Below are 16,005 nucleotides of genomic sequence, written 5' to 3' on the forward strand. Positions count from 1 at the left end.
CAGTCCATGTAGTGTCGCGCCTCGCGGGAGTGACTTTATACCGCTTTGCGAGGAATAAACGGCACCAAATGGGTTCTTCCTTTACAAGGACACGCTGTTGACACGTACGATATCGGTCCGTTGCTGCCCGATCACCGACATGTCCGGAGAGAGCAGCTGTCAGGTAGGAAACATCCCTCAATGCAAACGCCGCATTGAGCGCTGCAGACGGTGGGCGCCATGTTGGCCTGTAGATAGCGCTCATTGGCTTATCGGTGCGACTGCCCCACCCACTCTACGTTGCAAGTGGACAATATTAGACGAACTGTCAAAACGTGGGAATGGCATGAAGCTTTATTAGTGCTTTATTAAATTAACTGGCCAGTGGTCAACTTGTCGATAGAGGATCTTTGAAAATGTTTTCTATGCAAGTTTAGATCAACTTGCATGGTCCAGCCAAATGTATTTCTAGCCATTATTTAGCAGAGATTGTCATTTGCCACTGACAACTTGGATCAAGAAAGAGTCAAAATAGACTATCAAAGATGTAGTCTATGTGACCGATTCTGATATTTGCGTAGGCTATCATAGACAGTGAAAGTCAGACTTGATAAAATATAAAGTCTAATGCAGTGGACAATAGTGTGGTCGATGTTGACAACTTCACAATAGAAAATCACATCTTCCTATCACGTCTTCCTAGTCATGACGTTGCTGTCAACAACCTGATTTTCTTGAATGTGAACTGCAGGAAACGTTCGTGTCATTGTCTAGTGCTCCTCTCTCGTGAGTCTGAGGCACATAGATAATTCCGGGGAAGTGACATTTTACTTTGGCTTCACAGTGTGCAGGCAACTTTGGAAAATGAACCCACTGCACAGTAAACTTGAATATCTTAGTTGCAGTTGAATTGCCATTCATGTGGACAAGTAGGGGTTTTCATTCAATTGATTGTGAACAGAACCGGGACCACCACCCTGAATCAACCTGTTGGGTTGGGTGGGGATATGGCATAAGATTAGTGCTTTTGGTAACACCTACTATGCATTCCATGTCTATAATGCATTATAAACATCTTATAACACGTTTGGATTATAAAAGTACACTTTCCCTGGCTTCTTGAGATAACTGATAACTGCTGTCTACTACATTGATGCAACATCTTAGGTCAGTGTGTCATTGAGTAAACTTTACTCAACTAGTCTCTCAAGACAGACTGTTGTCTTGCGTCAAAGAGGGTGCTGTCATTCCTTTTGTTTTACAATTTGCCAATGAGTTCCCAGATTGATCAACTAGTGGTCATGATTACGTGTGGTCCATGTCTGTCTGTCTGTCTGTCTGTGTGTCTCTCTCTCTTTCTCTCTAGTCTCTTCTTGGCTATTAGTGGAGTCTCATGTCATTTTCTGTCTAGAACCTCGCCCTGTACATCACAATGATCTAATCCTCTTTTGTAGTTGTTAAGCTTTCAGTACTTTTCGAATTGAAGCATAATCCTCCTCAAAGGACCAGTGATAATGAGGATATTGTCTTTAATTCCTCTGGCCTCAAATACCAAGTTACTGAGTTTCTACCAAATAAAATCTTTTTCCTACATTAGGCCTACTGAATGCATGAGCAAGGACCACCTGCAAGTTCAGGTTTATCGCCTTGACAGTTATAAAGTCGACGTCTCTGGTTCCAGTGGTTAACGTTTCACTATCACTACTACCCAACATGACCTTGATTTGAGATGTGATATGTTGTTTCGTTCATCAGAAGTTCCAACATTCCCCCAGCCTCACACCAGTAAGAAAGAACCTCCCATGGTGCCCCTCCCTTATAACGGACTCAGCACACTTATCTTTTTGAGCCAGAGATTTCTTGGAGGGTGGAGCTTCTGAAGGGGGATGCATGGTTTAAAAAGACTACTGTACAATTCCCTTATCTATGAGCTATATGACCTCACCAAGACGTAGCAGTCATTCAGAGCCACTGTGACACACACAATAGCCCACACAGTGCAGACAGAGTGTGCAAGGATACGGTAGTAGACAACTATGGAAGTAGGAATGTACATTAGGGTAAGATCATTAGTGCATTATTGTTTAGCCTCATGTAAACTGGTTAAGTGGTAAAAGATAGGCCTAGATATGAATGTGCTGGATTGGAGGGTGGATGGGTCAACAAACAAGGAAACTCCTGTTATTGAAGAATTCTAAATTAATGACTTTTCTCCCCCAACAGGATGACAACGGCAAAGTTATCAGAGTCATTCGGATTGGAACACGCAAGAGTCAGGTATGGCCAATCAAATTATGTTTTTAATTAACTGTTAACCACTTGAGCCCCAGCATCAGAACATTTTCAGCAAAGATATTTGGTGTGTAGAGGGAAAAAAGGGCACACCAAAATGACCAAATACAGTTGCAACTTACTTATTTACTCAGAATAGAAGGCTTAAATGTTTAATGCTGATGATCTGAAGCACTCTTCATCCGTTTCTTTACATACAGCACAAGAGGTTGAGATAGTAGTCCTGCTGCTTCTCAGACAAATGGTGTCTGTCTAGGTCTAGTGGTTAGAGCTGATTATGGACTGGTTATCAAACATGCAATGACTATGAAAATATTAAATCAAATGTACTTAAGTTAATGTGCTACTTAAGGATAACATGAAATTACATAGTATAACAGGGAAGGATTATGTTATTTTGCTCCAGTTGGCTCGCATCCAGACAGACTCTGTTGCTGCCAAGTTGAAAGAACTGTACCCAGATGTCCAATTGGAAATAGGTGAGATGATGTGTACCAGCTTTTCTTTCTCTGGGGATATTAGGGGTACAGCACTTAATCAAACAAATCAATGTAATCGTTAATTGATAATGTAAATACAATAATAATTTATTCCTATTTAGGCATGTCATTATAGGTGTTGATACATAAAAAAGAAAATCCAAAATAGTGATTGGTAAATTACAGTAGTTACTGTTAGTTACTGTTATGCATATACATGTTAACAATTAAATCCTTTATTTCAGTTGGCATGACAACAACAGGAGATAGAATCCTTGACACAGCTTTATCGAAGGTGAGCTTTATTCATGTTACATGGTGTATCTAATTCATGTTTTATAGGTTAGATTTCTTTTTTTAAACGACGGGAGCAGGATTAGATCCCAAGGCGCTGGGATAACGCCAAGGAGCAAATGTCGTATTGCATGGGTTTTGGAGTTATTTAAAGCGGGGATCGCTCATTTCGGAAAATAAATAGGCCTAATACTGTACATTAAAGAGGTTATTCCAATCACATGTGCGTGTGTGCTCGACTGCACGTGACGTAGCGCTCCACTAATTAAAAAATCCACAGTACACTACTGGGGAAAGTAACTGACTGCTATCTACCTGGGGTGCAAGATTCTAGTCATCATAATACTGTAATGCAGAAATTCTGTTTTTGATTACAGATTGGAGAGAAGAGTTTGTTCACCAAAGAGCTGGAGAATGCTCTAGAGAAGAATGAGTAAGTGGGTTCATTATATCTTCTTCCCAAAAGGACTTTCAAACTAGGAAGGGTATGGCCTGGTCAGCCTGCAATGACATGCATAAGATCTGGTCATCCCAGCTTAGTAAGATGTTAAAAGTAAAAATATTTAGGACGACCGTTGAGCCGATTCTATGGCTCCGAGACATGGACACTTTAAAAGAAACTAGAGAAACCGTTGGACACTTACACCCGCCTTCTAATGAGAGCGCAAAATCTGTCTTGGAAGAGCCACCCATCGACTAATCTAATGTACGGCAACCGTCCCGTGTTTCTTCACTAGTCCGATCCAGAAGAACACAGTTTGCCGGCCACTGCTACAGAGCTGACAATGAGGTTCTTCTCTGGAGTCCTGCCTCAAAGTAGAACTTTGTGTATAGGTTATTTCTCTCAGTATCTTTCTCCTTGTCCGTTTAGCATCAAACAAAAGTGCACATTTCCGCCTTGATGTTGCGCTAGCTCCCGTGTCAAGTTCTTCAGAGTCTGTGACCCTTTGAACATCTCATGACCTTCTTTTGGTAGCTGACCCACTAGTTGTGACCCACACAGTACTCCTCTTTGTCCCACAGAGTGGATCTGGTTGTGCACTCTTTGAAAGACCTGCCCACCACACTTCCTCCAGGATTCACCATTGGGGCAGTGCTGAAGTAAGCCCCCCACACACACACACACACACACACACACACACACACACACACACACACACACACACACACACACACACACACAAGCATCTCTATTTAAGACAGTACAATGACATAGTATAGTAGATATATTCAGTTTGATTTTAAGGGAATGTGTACTAACTCAACACGGGGTAACTGCTCTAATGGAAATTGTATGTGTCACCTACATCACTGCTTCCAGACGAGAAAACCCCCATGATGCCGTAGTCCTACACCCACAGAATGCAGGCAAAACCCTCGACACGCTCCCCCAAAACAGGTATGGGATGAGAGAGAGACTGTATATTTTTGTAAATGTTACAACAACAGTATGGCAGCCCCCTATACTAGTAACCCCCTTCACATTCAGTACATCCTGTGATCTTTTGTGGCCAGATGTAATTTCCTGGAGTCTAGTAGGATTATAGTAAAAAAAAAAAACACAAACTATACAATTGTGTAAAAAAATTAATACATATTTAACCCCGTTCAAATGCAACCGCCCCCCCCTGTCAAAAATAGCTAAAATCGCTAAAACGAAAGAATCTGTAAGGTAAAAAACCTGTGAAGGAAGTCAGAAAAGGCCCGGAAGTAGGAAGAGTTATTTCCAAAATAACGGAAGGGGCCAATCAGAGGCGCATGCCTTCAAGATTCCGCTTGACTGCCAATGAATCACCTATATTTCTTTAATATCTATTGTGCATAGAGCCTATTGCTCAGATCAGAGTGTGGATGGCTGATGTTCCTGATATTTGTGCTAATGTGCTTGCAGTGTGATAGGTACCAGTTCATTACGACGTGCTGCTCAGTTGAAGAGAAGGTTTCCCCACTTGGACTTCAAAGATATTGTATCCTTTTTTGTGTCAATAACAAAATGAACATTTCAATACAGATGTTGACAGACAATTATTGAGGTAATACACATGACCTCGTCTAGGACGGTGGCCACAACTGTCATGGAGAGTTTTTGTTTTGCCTTAACTTGCCTCTTAAGCGTGGGAACCTGAACACCCGTCTGAAGAAACTGGATGAAAAGGAGGACTATGCTGCCATCGTCCTGGCTGCTGCTGGGCTCAAGAGGATGGGCTGGGAGGACCGGATTAGCCAGGTACCCTCTAGAAAACCCTTGTTAGACTTTACTATTGAAGTATACCTAGAAGTTCTCATATCAGTCTTGTCTCTCTAGTCCTATGTTGAGGTCTTCTTATATATTGCACAGGTGCTTCAACAAAAGTTCTAAAAATGTTTATTTTCACTGGTAGATCCTGGAACCTGAAGACTGCATGTATGCTGTGGGACAGGTGTGTATAACTGAGGACTCTGTCCCTTATACTCATCAAGCGATTATAAGGGTATTGTGTGACAGAAGCAAAGGACAATCCGCATTTGCATTGCAATATTTAATCAACATCAATTTCTATGTGTGTGTGTGTGTGTGTGTGTGTGTATTCAGGGAGCTCTGGCGATAGAGGTTCGAGCCGTAGACACAGACATCCTGGAGATGGTTTCTGTCCTCCATCACAGAGACACTGTGCTGCGCTGCATCGCAGAGAGAGCATTCTTAAGATCACTGGTAAAACAAACACACACACACCCTTTCACACCTTTCACACGTTTCACCTGTTAGAAAAGATAGTGACAATAATGAAGGCAGTCAAGGTGATTAAAGCTGCACTCTGTAACTTTCCTCTTCTACCCTGGATTTGAACCCGGTTTCCTGCGCGAGTCCAGATTCCTGCCTGCTTGCTCAGGGGATAAATGTAATCTTGACCATCAGGTCAAAATTCGTGTCAGATCCTGTCTAGTTGAGACACAATCTAAACGAAATAGAAGAGCCGAGGGACAATATACAACATTTATACAACAAATGTTGTATTAACATACTCCATACAGATTTCATTAATTAAAAAAAGTTACGTTGTGCCGCTTTAAATTTGAGCCTTTAGAGTTTAGGTTTCATATGATTGTTGTTATTGCTGAAATTATGGTATTGCCAGTCTCAAGTGGTTGAGATGGTACAGTATTTGATTTATTAGTGTGTATGTAAACAGTGTGACTCATGTTTTAGGAGGGAGGCTGCAGTGTTCCAGTTGCTGTAAACACTGAAGTTAAAGACTCACAGGTGAGTTTTAATTATATAAATAATAATAACACAGTTCAAGGATAAAGTGTGGGTTAAGAACACATCTACATTACCTGTGAACCTGTAAGGGGTGCATTTTAATTCCTAAATGTTATACAGTATGTGCCGTGTCAAATTCCTAGTACCTCCAGTTGTAATTGTACTGTGAGTGAATGCTGCAGGTGTAAGAGTGTTTTAATTCCACTGTGAATGACCGTTGCAGGTGTGATGGTGTTATTTGTGTGTGATTTGTGTAGCTTTACCTGACGGGGGCGGTATACAGCCTGGATGGTTCAGACAGCCTGAAGGACACGATGCAGACCAGTGTAATGGACTGTGATAAGGTGACTAGTGATAAGTGTAGTGTTCAATGTACTAACTAGTGTAATAGACTGTGATAAGTGTAGTGTTCAATGTACTAGTGTAATAGACTGTGATATGGCACCTGCACCCCCAACATCCGTACCCATGTTAAAAACCTTGGCATAATTATCGACAGCTCATTTTATTTTGAGCACCTCTTATCTTAGTGTCTTATTATATCCATATGTACCACCTTGATATTGATGTTCTGATTTTATTTGATTGTATTACTGTTGCTATATGTTTTTTGACTTGTACAGCACTTTGGTCGATGACAGTCGTTTTTAAATGTGGGTTTCAATGCACTAGTGTAATGGACTGTGACCAAAAAAAACACACAATTATGAAAAATAACAATGCACAATAATAATAATAATTCCAATTAAAAATCTTATCTGGTCCTACCCCTATTTTTTTAAATCATTTCTGCATAATGAGTATTAGTATTTATATTACCGTTTAAGTACATTTTTATGCCATGTACTTTTACTCAAGTACATTTTGAATTCCAGACTTTCACTTGTAATGGAGTATTTCTACATTGCACTATTGATTATTTTACTTAAGTTAAATAAAAGGGAGTACTTTCTCCAGCCCTTACTGAATGTCATGTGTCCTGTATGCTAGCCCTTACTGAATGTCATGTGTCCTGTGTGCTAGCCCTTACTGAATGTCATGTGTCCTGTGTGCTAGCCCTTACTGAATGTCATGTGTCCTATGTGTGTGCTAGCCCTTACTGAATGTCATGTGTCCTGTGTGCTAGCCCTTACTGAATGTCATGTGTCCTGTGTGCTAGCCCTTACTGAATGTCATGTGTCCTGTGTGCTAGCCCTTACTGAATGTCATGTGTCCTGTGTGCTAGCCCTTACTGAATGTCATGTGTCCTGTGTGTGTGCTAGCCCTTACTGAATGTCATGTGTCCTGTGTGCTAGCCCTTACTGAATGTCATGTGTCCTGTGTGCTAGCCCTTACTGAATGTCATGTGTCCTATGTGTGTGCTAGCCCTTACTGAATGTCATGTGTCCTGTGTGCTAGCCCTTACTGAATGTCATGTGTCCTGTGTGCTAGCCCTTACTGAATGTCATGTGTCCTGTGTGCTAGCCCTTACTGAATGTCATGTGTCCTGTGTGCTAGCCCTTACTGAATGTCATGTGTCCTGTGTGTGTGCTAGCCCTTACTGAATGTCATGTGTCCTGTGTGCTAGCCCTTACTGAATGTCATGTGTCCTGTGTGCTAGCCCTTACTGAATGTCATGTGTCCTGTGTGTGTGCTAGCCCTCGGAGGATGCAGACGAGCTGGTCCAGCACGTGGGCATCACCGCCTTAAAGGTGTCCAATCCAGCACAGGACAGCGCAGAAAGGCTGGGCATAGACCTGGCTAATCTACTGCTGAGCAAAGGAGCCAAGGAGATCCTGACCGTGGCCAGGCAGCTGAATGATGCCAGATAATGTCTGTATGAGGAGTGTGTGGGTGGGTGGGGGGCGGTATTGAAAAGGATTCCAAGTATTACATACAGAGAGTCATGTTCGGCACTTATATATATAATATTATTCATTCTTTATTATGACTTATTAGGCAGAATGGCCCGGGAGTTTGTGTGACTATCCTGTAACAGAAAATGTGCAGGTTCAGTACCTGCTGCAGCCATATATCTTATCCAAGTGTCCTTTAGCAAGGCATTCTGCCCCCAGCTTTTCCGTAACCACCGTTATTAAAGCTACAATCTGTACGTTTTTATGTACGTTTTCTCTCTCGACGGAGATGGGTCATTGCACAGCTGCCTGAACTACAATAAAGATGGCACTGTCTGCTTCAAATAACTCTATTGACATTGTCAACCATTAGCGTTGAAATCTATCAATAAAGGTAGACCACTTCCAGCCACTACAGATGTGCTATACAGATACTACAGATATTGATACTGTATGGTTACAGATTGGCTAAATAACATTGTACTCACTAATAATTTGTGGATTGTAGCATTTTTTCAACAATAATTTCAAGATTACAGTAAATTCAAGGCAATCCTGGTATACATCTTCAGGATAAAGGTGCCAACTAAACCCCCAGAGTTTCCTTGAGCATAAAAATGGAAATTCACAACCAGCTTCAATACTAGAGAAGCACTAACCGCAAACACTCTGCAAAATGCCATTGGAATTTACTGAGGTCTTTTACCAAAGATATGATTTCTGGATCCCAGTTGATTCCACTATGATGAAAATCCACTTAATTTGCTTGTACATAGATATATTATAGGCAAGTTATAAGAAAAAAGGTTCTGTGTTTGGTCCAAAAAATCAGTCCTCCAGTCATTGGGGTGGCCTCCTGTCTCTAACATCAGATTATTTTGAATTTCCTATTCCTATATATAATGTACTAGTAGCTACCTCTTACCAACAATAATTATATCCATTACATCAATTTTACTTGACTTGGCCTATAGTGCCTTTTGTACTCCCAAAATGTTCCTTGGTACACATAACAATCTTTACTGTTGATTATTGGACAGTAGAGATTGAAGCTTGGGGTATAGCAGTAGAGGCCATTTATTAAGCAATTTAACAGTTATGTGATAAACATTTACACGTTTCTTGGTGAGAACTAGATACAACCTGCATTCAAGCCATATTACTGTTTTAGACTAGCCAACAGTTTGACGTTAACCTTAATTTTCTGCAGTTGTGGTTTAGTCAACACAGTGCACATAGGTCTGGCGATGTTTATATATGTGTAGTTTTTTAATACCTCCATTTCCACTACTGAAAGTAAACTGGAGTGAACAGAATAACTTCCTAAACTGGATTCTACAATTGAATTCTTAAAAATTCAGTAGAACAGCAGTTGAACAGAAGCTTATTCAAAGTCAGTAGCTGTTTGACCTCTTTGCTGTATCTTGTTGGTATCGCTTTCGAAATGTGACATCCGTATGAAGTTAATATCTTTAATTAATCAAGTAAACACAATTGTAACTGTCATATTTTCCTTAAAGGTTGGTCATGTCTGTGTTTCTTAACTGGAATAATCTCTGCTTTCTGTGCACTCTCTATCACAGCTATTATATATGTTACTGTTCAGTTTAATGAGACAGTTTTTGTATTTCATTATAGCCTATATGTATGTTTTGGTCACCGCCAGGCTAAAGGCATGGGGAGAGAATACGGTATGTTTTTCACCCCATCCCTCCGTCCATCTGTCCTGTCTGTGTGTGTACACTGTACAGCTAATCTGCCAATCTGTGCGCACACACTCCCTGGATGCCAATTCTGAACATCTGCAAAGTTTGCAGGATTGGTCCGTTTTGAACAAAACACTGCGATTTCCATGAAATTTTGCATGCACATTCCCACTAGTCTGAGGAGGGGGCTAATGTGTAAAAACATTTTCATGTGATCAATACGGAGCTGTTTGATTTTTCATATTCCATCCTGATTGGCTAAGATTGTCATCTAATCTTTGCACAACTGGTCTATTTAGAACAAAATGCCGCAAATCATGAACTCAGCCTTTTGTTTTGCAACTTTAATTTACTTGAATATAAATTATTTTTTCTCAGTACTCAAATTGCCAACAATCAGCTAAAATGAAAAATGTTCATATGCAATCGCAAAGCATCTTGGCTTTTTTATTTTGTGAAATATGTCAAATAAAACATATTATGAAATGTCAATGCTATGTGATACTTTGTACTTTGCGTTGCCCTACTTAAAATTGTCTTTTATTCAGGAGATTGTGGTTTCACAACCGTTTGTGTTAAGGTTAAATAAGTGCATAGATAATCTTTTTTTTGTCCCTAATCCAAACAACTTGCATTATACATAAACATTGTAAAACTGCCCAGATATCATGCAATACCATTGCTGTCAGGCAGAAACCTTGAGTCCATATTTCACATTTCGTTTTCCCCCCCAAAAAATCACACCCGTGTGAAGTGAGGGGCGCTCTTATTGTACATGTATCATCCATTCATTGTCAATGGGAATTTAATCTTTGTGTAGGACAGAAATAGCCGATTTCCTCGTCTACATATGATGTAAATTCTCCATTGTCAATGGCATTTAATGTTTGTGTTAGGACAAATATCTACCTGCCACTGTGCCACATCCTCTGAACTACAGTCTCCTGAAGTAGCAAAATATTACTTTGGTCAATGGTCATTGAGGTGTGTTTAAATCAAATAACCTATGATGCAGTATTATACAAAAGCAGAAGGATTCCTTTTATTGTAATTAAAAAGGTGGATAGTATTGGTAGCATAGTTCCAAATAATACATTAAAATAACCTGCCTTAACCGATTTATGTTATTGCTGCAGTATCCACACAATACTGTAATTTGATATTGTAGCATCAATAGACTCTCTCTCTCTCTCACACACACACACACACACACACACACACACACACAAACAAACACACAATGTGGAACTATCACAGCCTTTTCTTTTACAAAATTATGGAAAAACAAAATACAAATAGGTATTCATGAAACAACCCAACCCTTCTTAAATTACAAAGAAAATGTTGCATTTGCAAGAAAACGTTATGAGGAAATGTCATTAAATTAAGTGCTGTACACATGTGGTAATAATAAATGAGAATAAATTAGGAATACTTAAACTTCTTTATATCGGTACATTGCATGGCTTCCTCCTTTGAACGTCATTAGCGGTATAGTTACATAATGGCTGTTTCCTGTCATAATGCCAACATGTCTGTGCTTGGCTTTGTCTCCACTTGTGCATTGTTGCATCCTTGTGTCAGAGGTCGTTTTGAAATCATTGACATTTTGTCTCGTAACCCAGGAAAAACAGAACAAATTAATACATATTTTAACAACAGATTTTTCCACAGTTCAATCCCTGTAGACAAAACATGGCAACCCTTATTTGAAATGTTGCATAAGCACAAGGGAACATAATACAATGGATTATGAATTACACATTCTAACCCATTAGCAACAAGCCAGACAATACCTTTCTGCTTCATAATTTTACTATGGCTATCAAAGGCCCGAGGTTGACCAAAATCAATTACAAACATTGTCATTGAGGTGGTCTCCTTTCACAGTGACCAGGGTTTGTCCTTTGGATAAAAACAAAAGCAGTTCGTAAAGGTACGGTGTTCAGTACAAACAGGGAGATAGATGAGACAACAGTTCAAAACAAGTTGTCCATCAGTAGTTTGGTGTCTCAAAATGTTTACACATTTTTGAAAGATTTTCTCTTAAAAAAAAAGAAAATTCAAATTTTTACAAAATAGCAAATCTATAAGCTTACAAGTTTGTGAAAGACACATGCTATTTCCTTTAAACAGATTGAACCATGACATAATCGAATAGTCAAATTCATCCTCCCTGTTCCTCTGGAACCCATGCTGCTGGTTTTCAGAGACACGTACGTCACACTGGGACAGTGATTGCATCCACCTGGCATGCTAGCTCTAACTAATCCCTGATTAAGACAAGACAGCTAGGACAACAGGTGAATGCACAGACTTGAAAGCCAACAGTACTTTAGGAATTGGGACCAAGGTTGGAAGTTATACCCTGCGTGAAATCAGTTAGAATCAATGCATGACACTTCTCTGTGACATTGTCAGGAAATTGATTTACTCCAATAGGCTACACTGCTGATGATACAGGCCTGTATATGGTGGTTTAATTAAACAGTGGTTCTCAATTTAAACCCATGTGGTTTTTGGGGTGTCCCCAGATGACAGTGAAGTGACAATTTAAGCTTGAAGGGCCTTTAAGAGTGAAGACCTTTTTAATACCTAGTAAGAAAAGTAAGTAAGAAAAGAAAAAGACTATTACTGCATCAAAACTTTAAAAACTGGTCAAACATTGGCCAAATTGTCATAAGAAATACGCAAAAAATTGTGAAAGTAGCCAATCTACAAGCATTGTCAAGCAATATATCTGTGGAAGCAATATTTATCTGTGGAACCGAGTCAAACTGTAATGCCTCAACTCCTACAACAACAAAGTGCTTGTCAGGGTGGGGGGTCCCCAGTTCAAATATTATAATTTTGGGGGGTCGCAGCCTGAAAAGGTTGAGAACCACTGGTTTAATATAGTGTATAAGATATTATTCAAAATATAGTAGTATGGACTCATAAAACAACAATAAGCTACATGCTTATGATAAGCAAGTGTTAAAAACAAAAACAAAACAAAAACAAACATTTTAAATAATTTAGATTTACAATTGATGGAGTTTGTATAAATATGTATTTTGCTACTAATTAGGCAGTCATGAAATCAGATGACATCACTTTTTAGTTCCAAGAGGCACTAACAATAATACTGTTACTGGTCACAGACTCACAGCACAATGCTGCAAATATGAGCTAAATACAGTCAACACCTGAGAGGCAGTGCAGAATTCCTTGCATGCGGTTAAAGGGGACAATTATTATTTTTCATGAAATAAAGTTATCAATAAATAGATATCAATTGGACAACCCCCCCCCCCCCCCACCACCCCCTTTAAAATAATATTTACAGCTACCTACTCCATTTGACCCCTTAAATAAGATATGTAGCAAACATGACCACATGTCACCGTTGGACAAGATTCAAAGCATACGTGTATGATTGTCAGTTGTGCATTTTGTGCTATTTTGTTGTTGGGACTCTTTGATATCGACCTACTTACATGGACGTACAAGTCAACATGTGGACCACGTTATTAAACATTATATTGAACATTGTTCCTAGAATTGGGAAGCTCGTGATAAGGACTTTAAAATGACAATGGATATTATTTTTCAACATCCACTACACAGAACAGAGATTCTCAAACAGTCCAAACGTTCCAACAGGGGTTGTGACTAGCCGCAATTTGCAACTCTAGATTTTTTTTACAATTGGTTGAATCTAGAGTTGCAATAACCTCCATCGACTTCCTATGCATGTTTTTTGGTTTGTGACCTCCTGGTCTTAAATTACGTTAAACTCACCAACATTGCAGCTGTAGTCCAAGCTTGAATTATCCTCTTTCGATCTGGTGTCCCTTGTTTATCATAAAAGTCCCCATAAAAAAAGTTATGAGCTACTTTCTGTCCAAAATATTCCACAACTATTATTCCGAGCCGCCATCTTGGATTTTTTCAACGTGCCATAAAACAAGACGTGAGGGGGAGCGCTTGTTTAATAGAATCTTACCTGCGCAGGTAAGACACCCAAAGAAGAGGCCGACACCCTAGGGAGGGAGGGACACTATTAAACAAGCGCTCCCCCTCACAACTCTAGATTCAACCAATTGTAAAAAAATCTAGAGTTGCAAATTGCGGCTAGGTTGTGACATGCATCTCTAATGTAAAAAAATCCTGTCAGTTTGTATTGAATTAGAACATTTCACATTTTCATTTAGCCTAAGATTTAGACTCTCGTAGATGTATTTTATTATGTGTGGTAATATGATGATGTTAAAACTGCCATGACGTTGCCCTGCTGTAGTGAGATTTAAGCCCGATTTATGCTTCAGCAACAAAGTATCATGCAGCATGTCGCTACACAAAAGTAACGTAATTTCAATGACACTGTGTCGCTGACCCATAAAACAAGCTTAATACCTGTATTAATATATCGTTGCTGTCCGGCAGAGACCAGCTAACTCCATTTTTCAGGTTTTAGATTTTCTTTTTCATACATTAGTGCTATTGAACAACCTTTATGTGTGTTGGTTAAAAAATATATAATCAATATATAATCAATGAAAAGTATTAAAATGCGCTTCTGCCAAAACCTCCTAACTCCACTTGAGCTGGATATATATATATATATATATATATATATATATATATATATATATATATATATATATATATATATAATTTTTTTAATCTTTTAATTTCCTGAAAATTGTACATTTTGGGGTTAGGTGGTTTCTGCCCGACAGCAGAGAACATACAACACAGGCTCAATCCATATCATCACTCATCATGATATCCAATATGAAGTGGATTAACTAAACTATTGTTAGTTATATGCTCATGCTCAACACTTCTGATATATGCAGAGAAAAATATATGATGAGTCCATTCACTGACTGAGGATAAGTTCAAGCAGAAAGCTATTTTAATTTGTATCAATGCTAAGCTTGGCAGCTTAGCAGTAAGTACTGTATGTGTGGTTATAAGGTGATGCACCCAGAGAGAGGCACTGCGTTCCAATCCACTAAGTACTCGTCCCCAGCCCTGGTCCCTCATACTGTATGGGAACAAATGTTACACGAGTAGCCACTTGGTGAAACGGTACAGTGAGGCGGTGCATGGGTCTGTTTCGTTGTAATGGAACACCCTCAGAGGAGGAATGTTGCCATTTTTAAAGTCACGGAAATCAAATCACAATGCATTATGGGCAATTTAGGCGCTTAAAGTTTACAGTTTTGCAGACCCGTTCCCTTGGAGGGGGTCCATGGAAACTTCACTTGAGTTATTGGCAGAATGGAACGGCACTTAAGATGATGACAGCTCAACATCAGGTTTCGAAAGGGATTCCCTCAAGAGGAAGTGGTTAGAGGAAGTGAATATATAGCAGATTGGAACGTGTGTTTGGGTGTGGGGGTGGAGGGGGGGACCGGCACCAGGCCAAACCACCAGCCACTGCAGTCTGTGGAAGTGTGTTGTGGAAGGAGAAAGGCAGAGGGGAGTTGTCATTCATCTAGCAGGGTCTCCCTCCAGTTGAAACTGTGGTTGGGTCCATGCGTAAGGGGGAGGATGGGTGGGTCCACCAGCTGCCACACCCCTGTGTCCCCCTGCTCCTCACAGCAACAGAAGCCCAGATATGGGATCTATGGATGGAAATTAAGGTTACGTAAATTGAAGATAAGAAAATCGTGTCCGTGAAGTGAGGGGCGCTCTTATCATCATACTTCATACGTCCTCACTTTTGTCTTTAATGTTTGTGTTTACACACTTTTGTCTTTAATGTTTGTGTTTACACACTTTTGTCAGTTGTCACCAACCCCACCTAAGGTATGGGCACTGATGACGTGGAGGAGAGAACACGCCCCCAGTGCCCATAGCGTCCCCGGCGGGAATCAAACCCGGAACCTTCTAGCTGTGAGGCGACAGCGGCAGCACTACCCAGAAAAAACAGTATGATTCAATTTGGAAAAAGTGATTAATCACAAATTACATGCTGTTTTTAGACATTTGAACTAGAATGAATCATTGATCTTTTCCTAGGTGGGTTGAGCAAGAAAGTATAAACCAAAATAAGCCAGTCCTATTACTAAAGGTAACCGATGCCCTGAGAGAAAAACATTGGATGTGAGGCTGTGAGCATATAATTCCACCAAGTTGGCCAATTTGTGACAAGTGGGATTTTGGTCACAAAATGTTGTCACAGA

At 39.9% G+C, this 16,005-nt stretch overlaps 2 protein-coding genes across 3 annotated transcripts in view; one reads left to right on the top strand and one right to left on the bottom strand.

The window, feature by feature from the left end:
• LOC308321667 (porphobilinogen deaminase-like) lies at positions 1-10,318 on the top strand. 2 transcript variants are annotated; one of them, XM_080772721.1, is made up of 14 exons: positions 1-163; positions 2,203-2,256; positions 2,678-2,750; positions 2,996-3,045; positions 3,422-3,477; positions 4,068-4,145; positions 4,366-4,443; positions 4,936-5,011; positions 5,158-5,271; positions 5,426-5,464; positions 5,617-5,736; positions 6,232-6,285; positions 6,543-6,629; positions 7,923-10,318. In XM_080772721.1, exons 1-14 carry the CDS (start codon positions 140-142, stop codon positions 8,094-8,096), a joined length of 1,077 nt encoding a protein of 358 aa, XP_080628847.1. In that variant the 5' UTR covers positions 1-139; the 3' UTR covers positions 8,097-10,318. The 2 variants fall into 2 exon arrangements, with proteins under 2 accessions (XP_080628847.1, XP_080628846.1); XM_080772720.1 differs by lacking the exon at positions 1-163 and adding an exon at positions 1,919-2,039.
• Positions 10,319-14,513: 4,195 nt separating this feature from the next.
• Positions 14,514-16,005, bottom strand: part of LOC308321158 (ubiquitin-associated and SH3 domain-containing protein B-like) — a 32,232-nt gene continuing 30,740 nt past the window's right edge. Inside the window, exon 14 of the mRNA XM_080771992.1 lies at positions 14,514-15,444. Within this exon, the coding sequence (XP_080628118.1) occupies positions 15,307-15,444 (138 nt within the window). The 3' untranslated portion in view covers positions 14,514-15,306. The remainder of the gene's footprint in view (positions 15,445-16,005) is intronic.

The sequence above is a fragment of the Protomyctophum bolini genome (genome assembly GCF_963924005.1).
Source record: "Protomyctophum bolini genome assembly, chromosome: 9".
NCBI classification, from domain to species: Eukaryota; Metazoa; Chordata; class Actinopteri; order Myctophiformes; family Myctophidae; genus Protomyctophum; species Protomyctophum bolini.

What these genes read in the sequence shown, in the direction of transcription:
- LOC308321667 (XM_080772721.1), top strand. Translation starts at nt 140, where the DNA reads ATGTCCGGAGAGAGCAGCTGTCAG. An exon ending in ACTTGGACTTCAAAGATATT is followed by an intron (nt 5,012 to 5,157) that starts GTATCCTTTTTT and finishes TTGCCTCTTAAG; the next exon opens with CGTGGGAACCTGAACACCCG. An exon ending in CTGAAGTTAAAGACTCACAG is followed by an intron (nt 6,286 to 6,542) that starts GTGAGTTTTAAT and finishes TGATTTGTGTAG; the next exon opens with CTTTACCTGACGGGGGCGGT.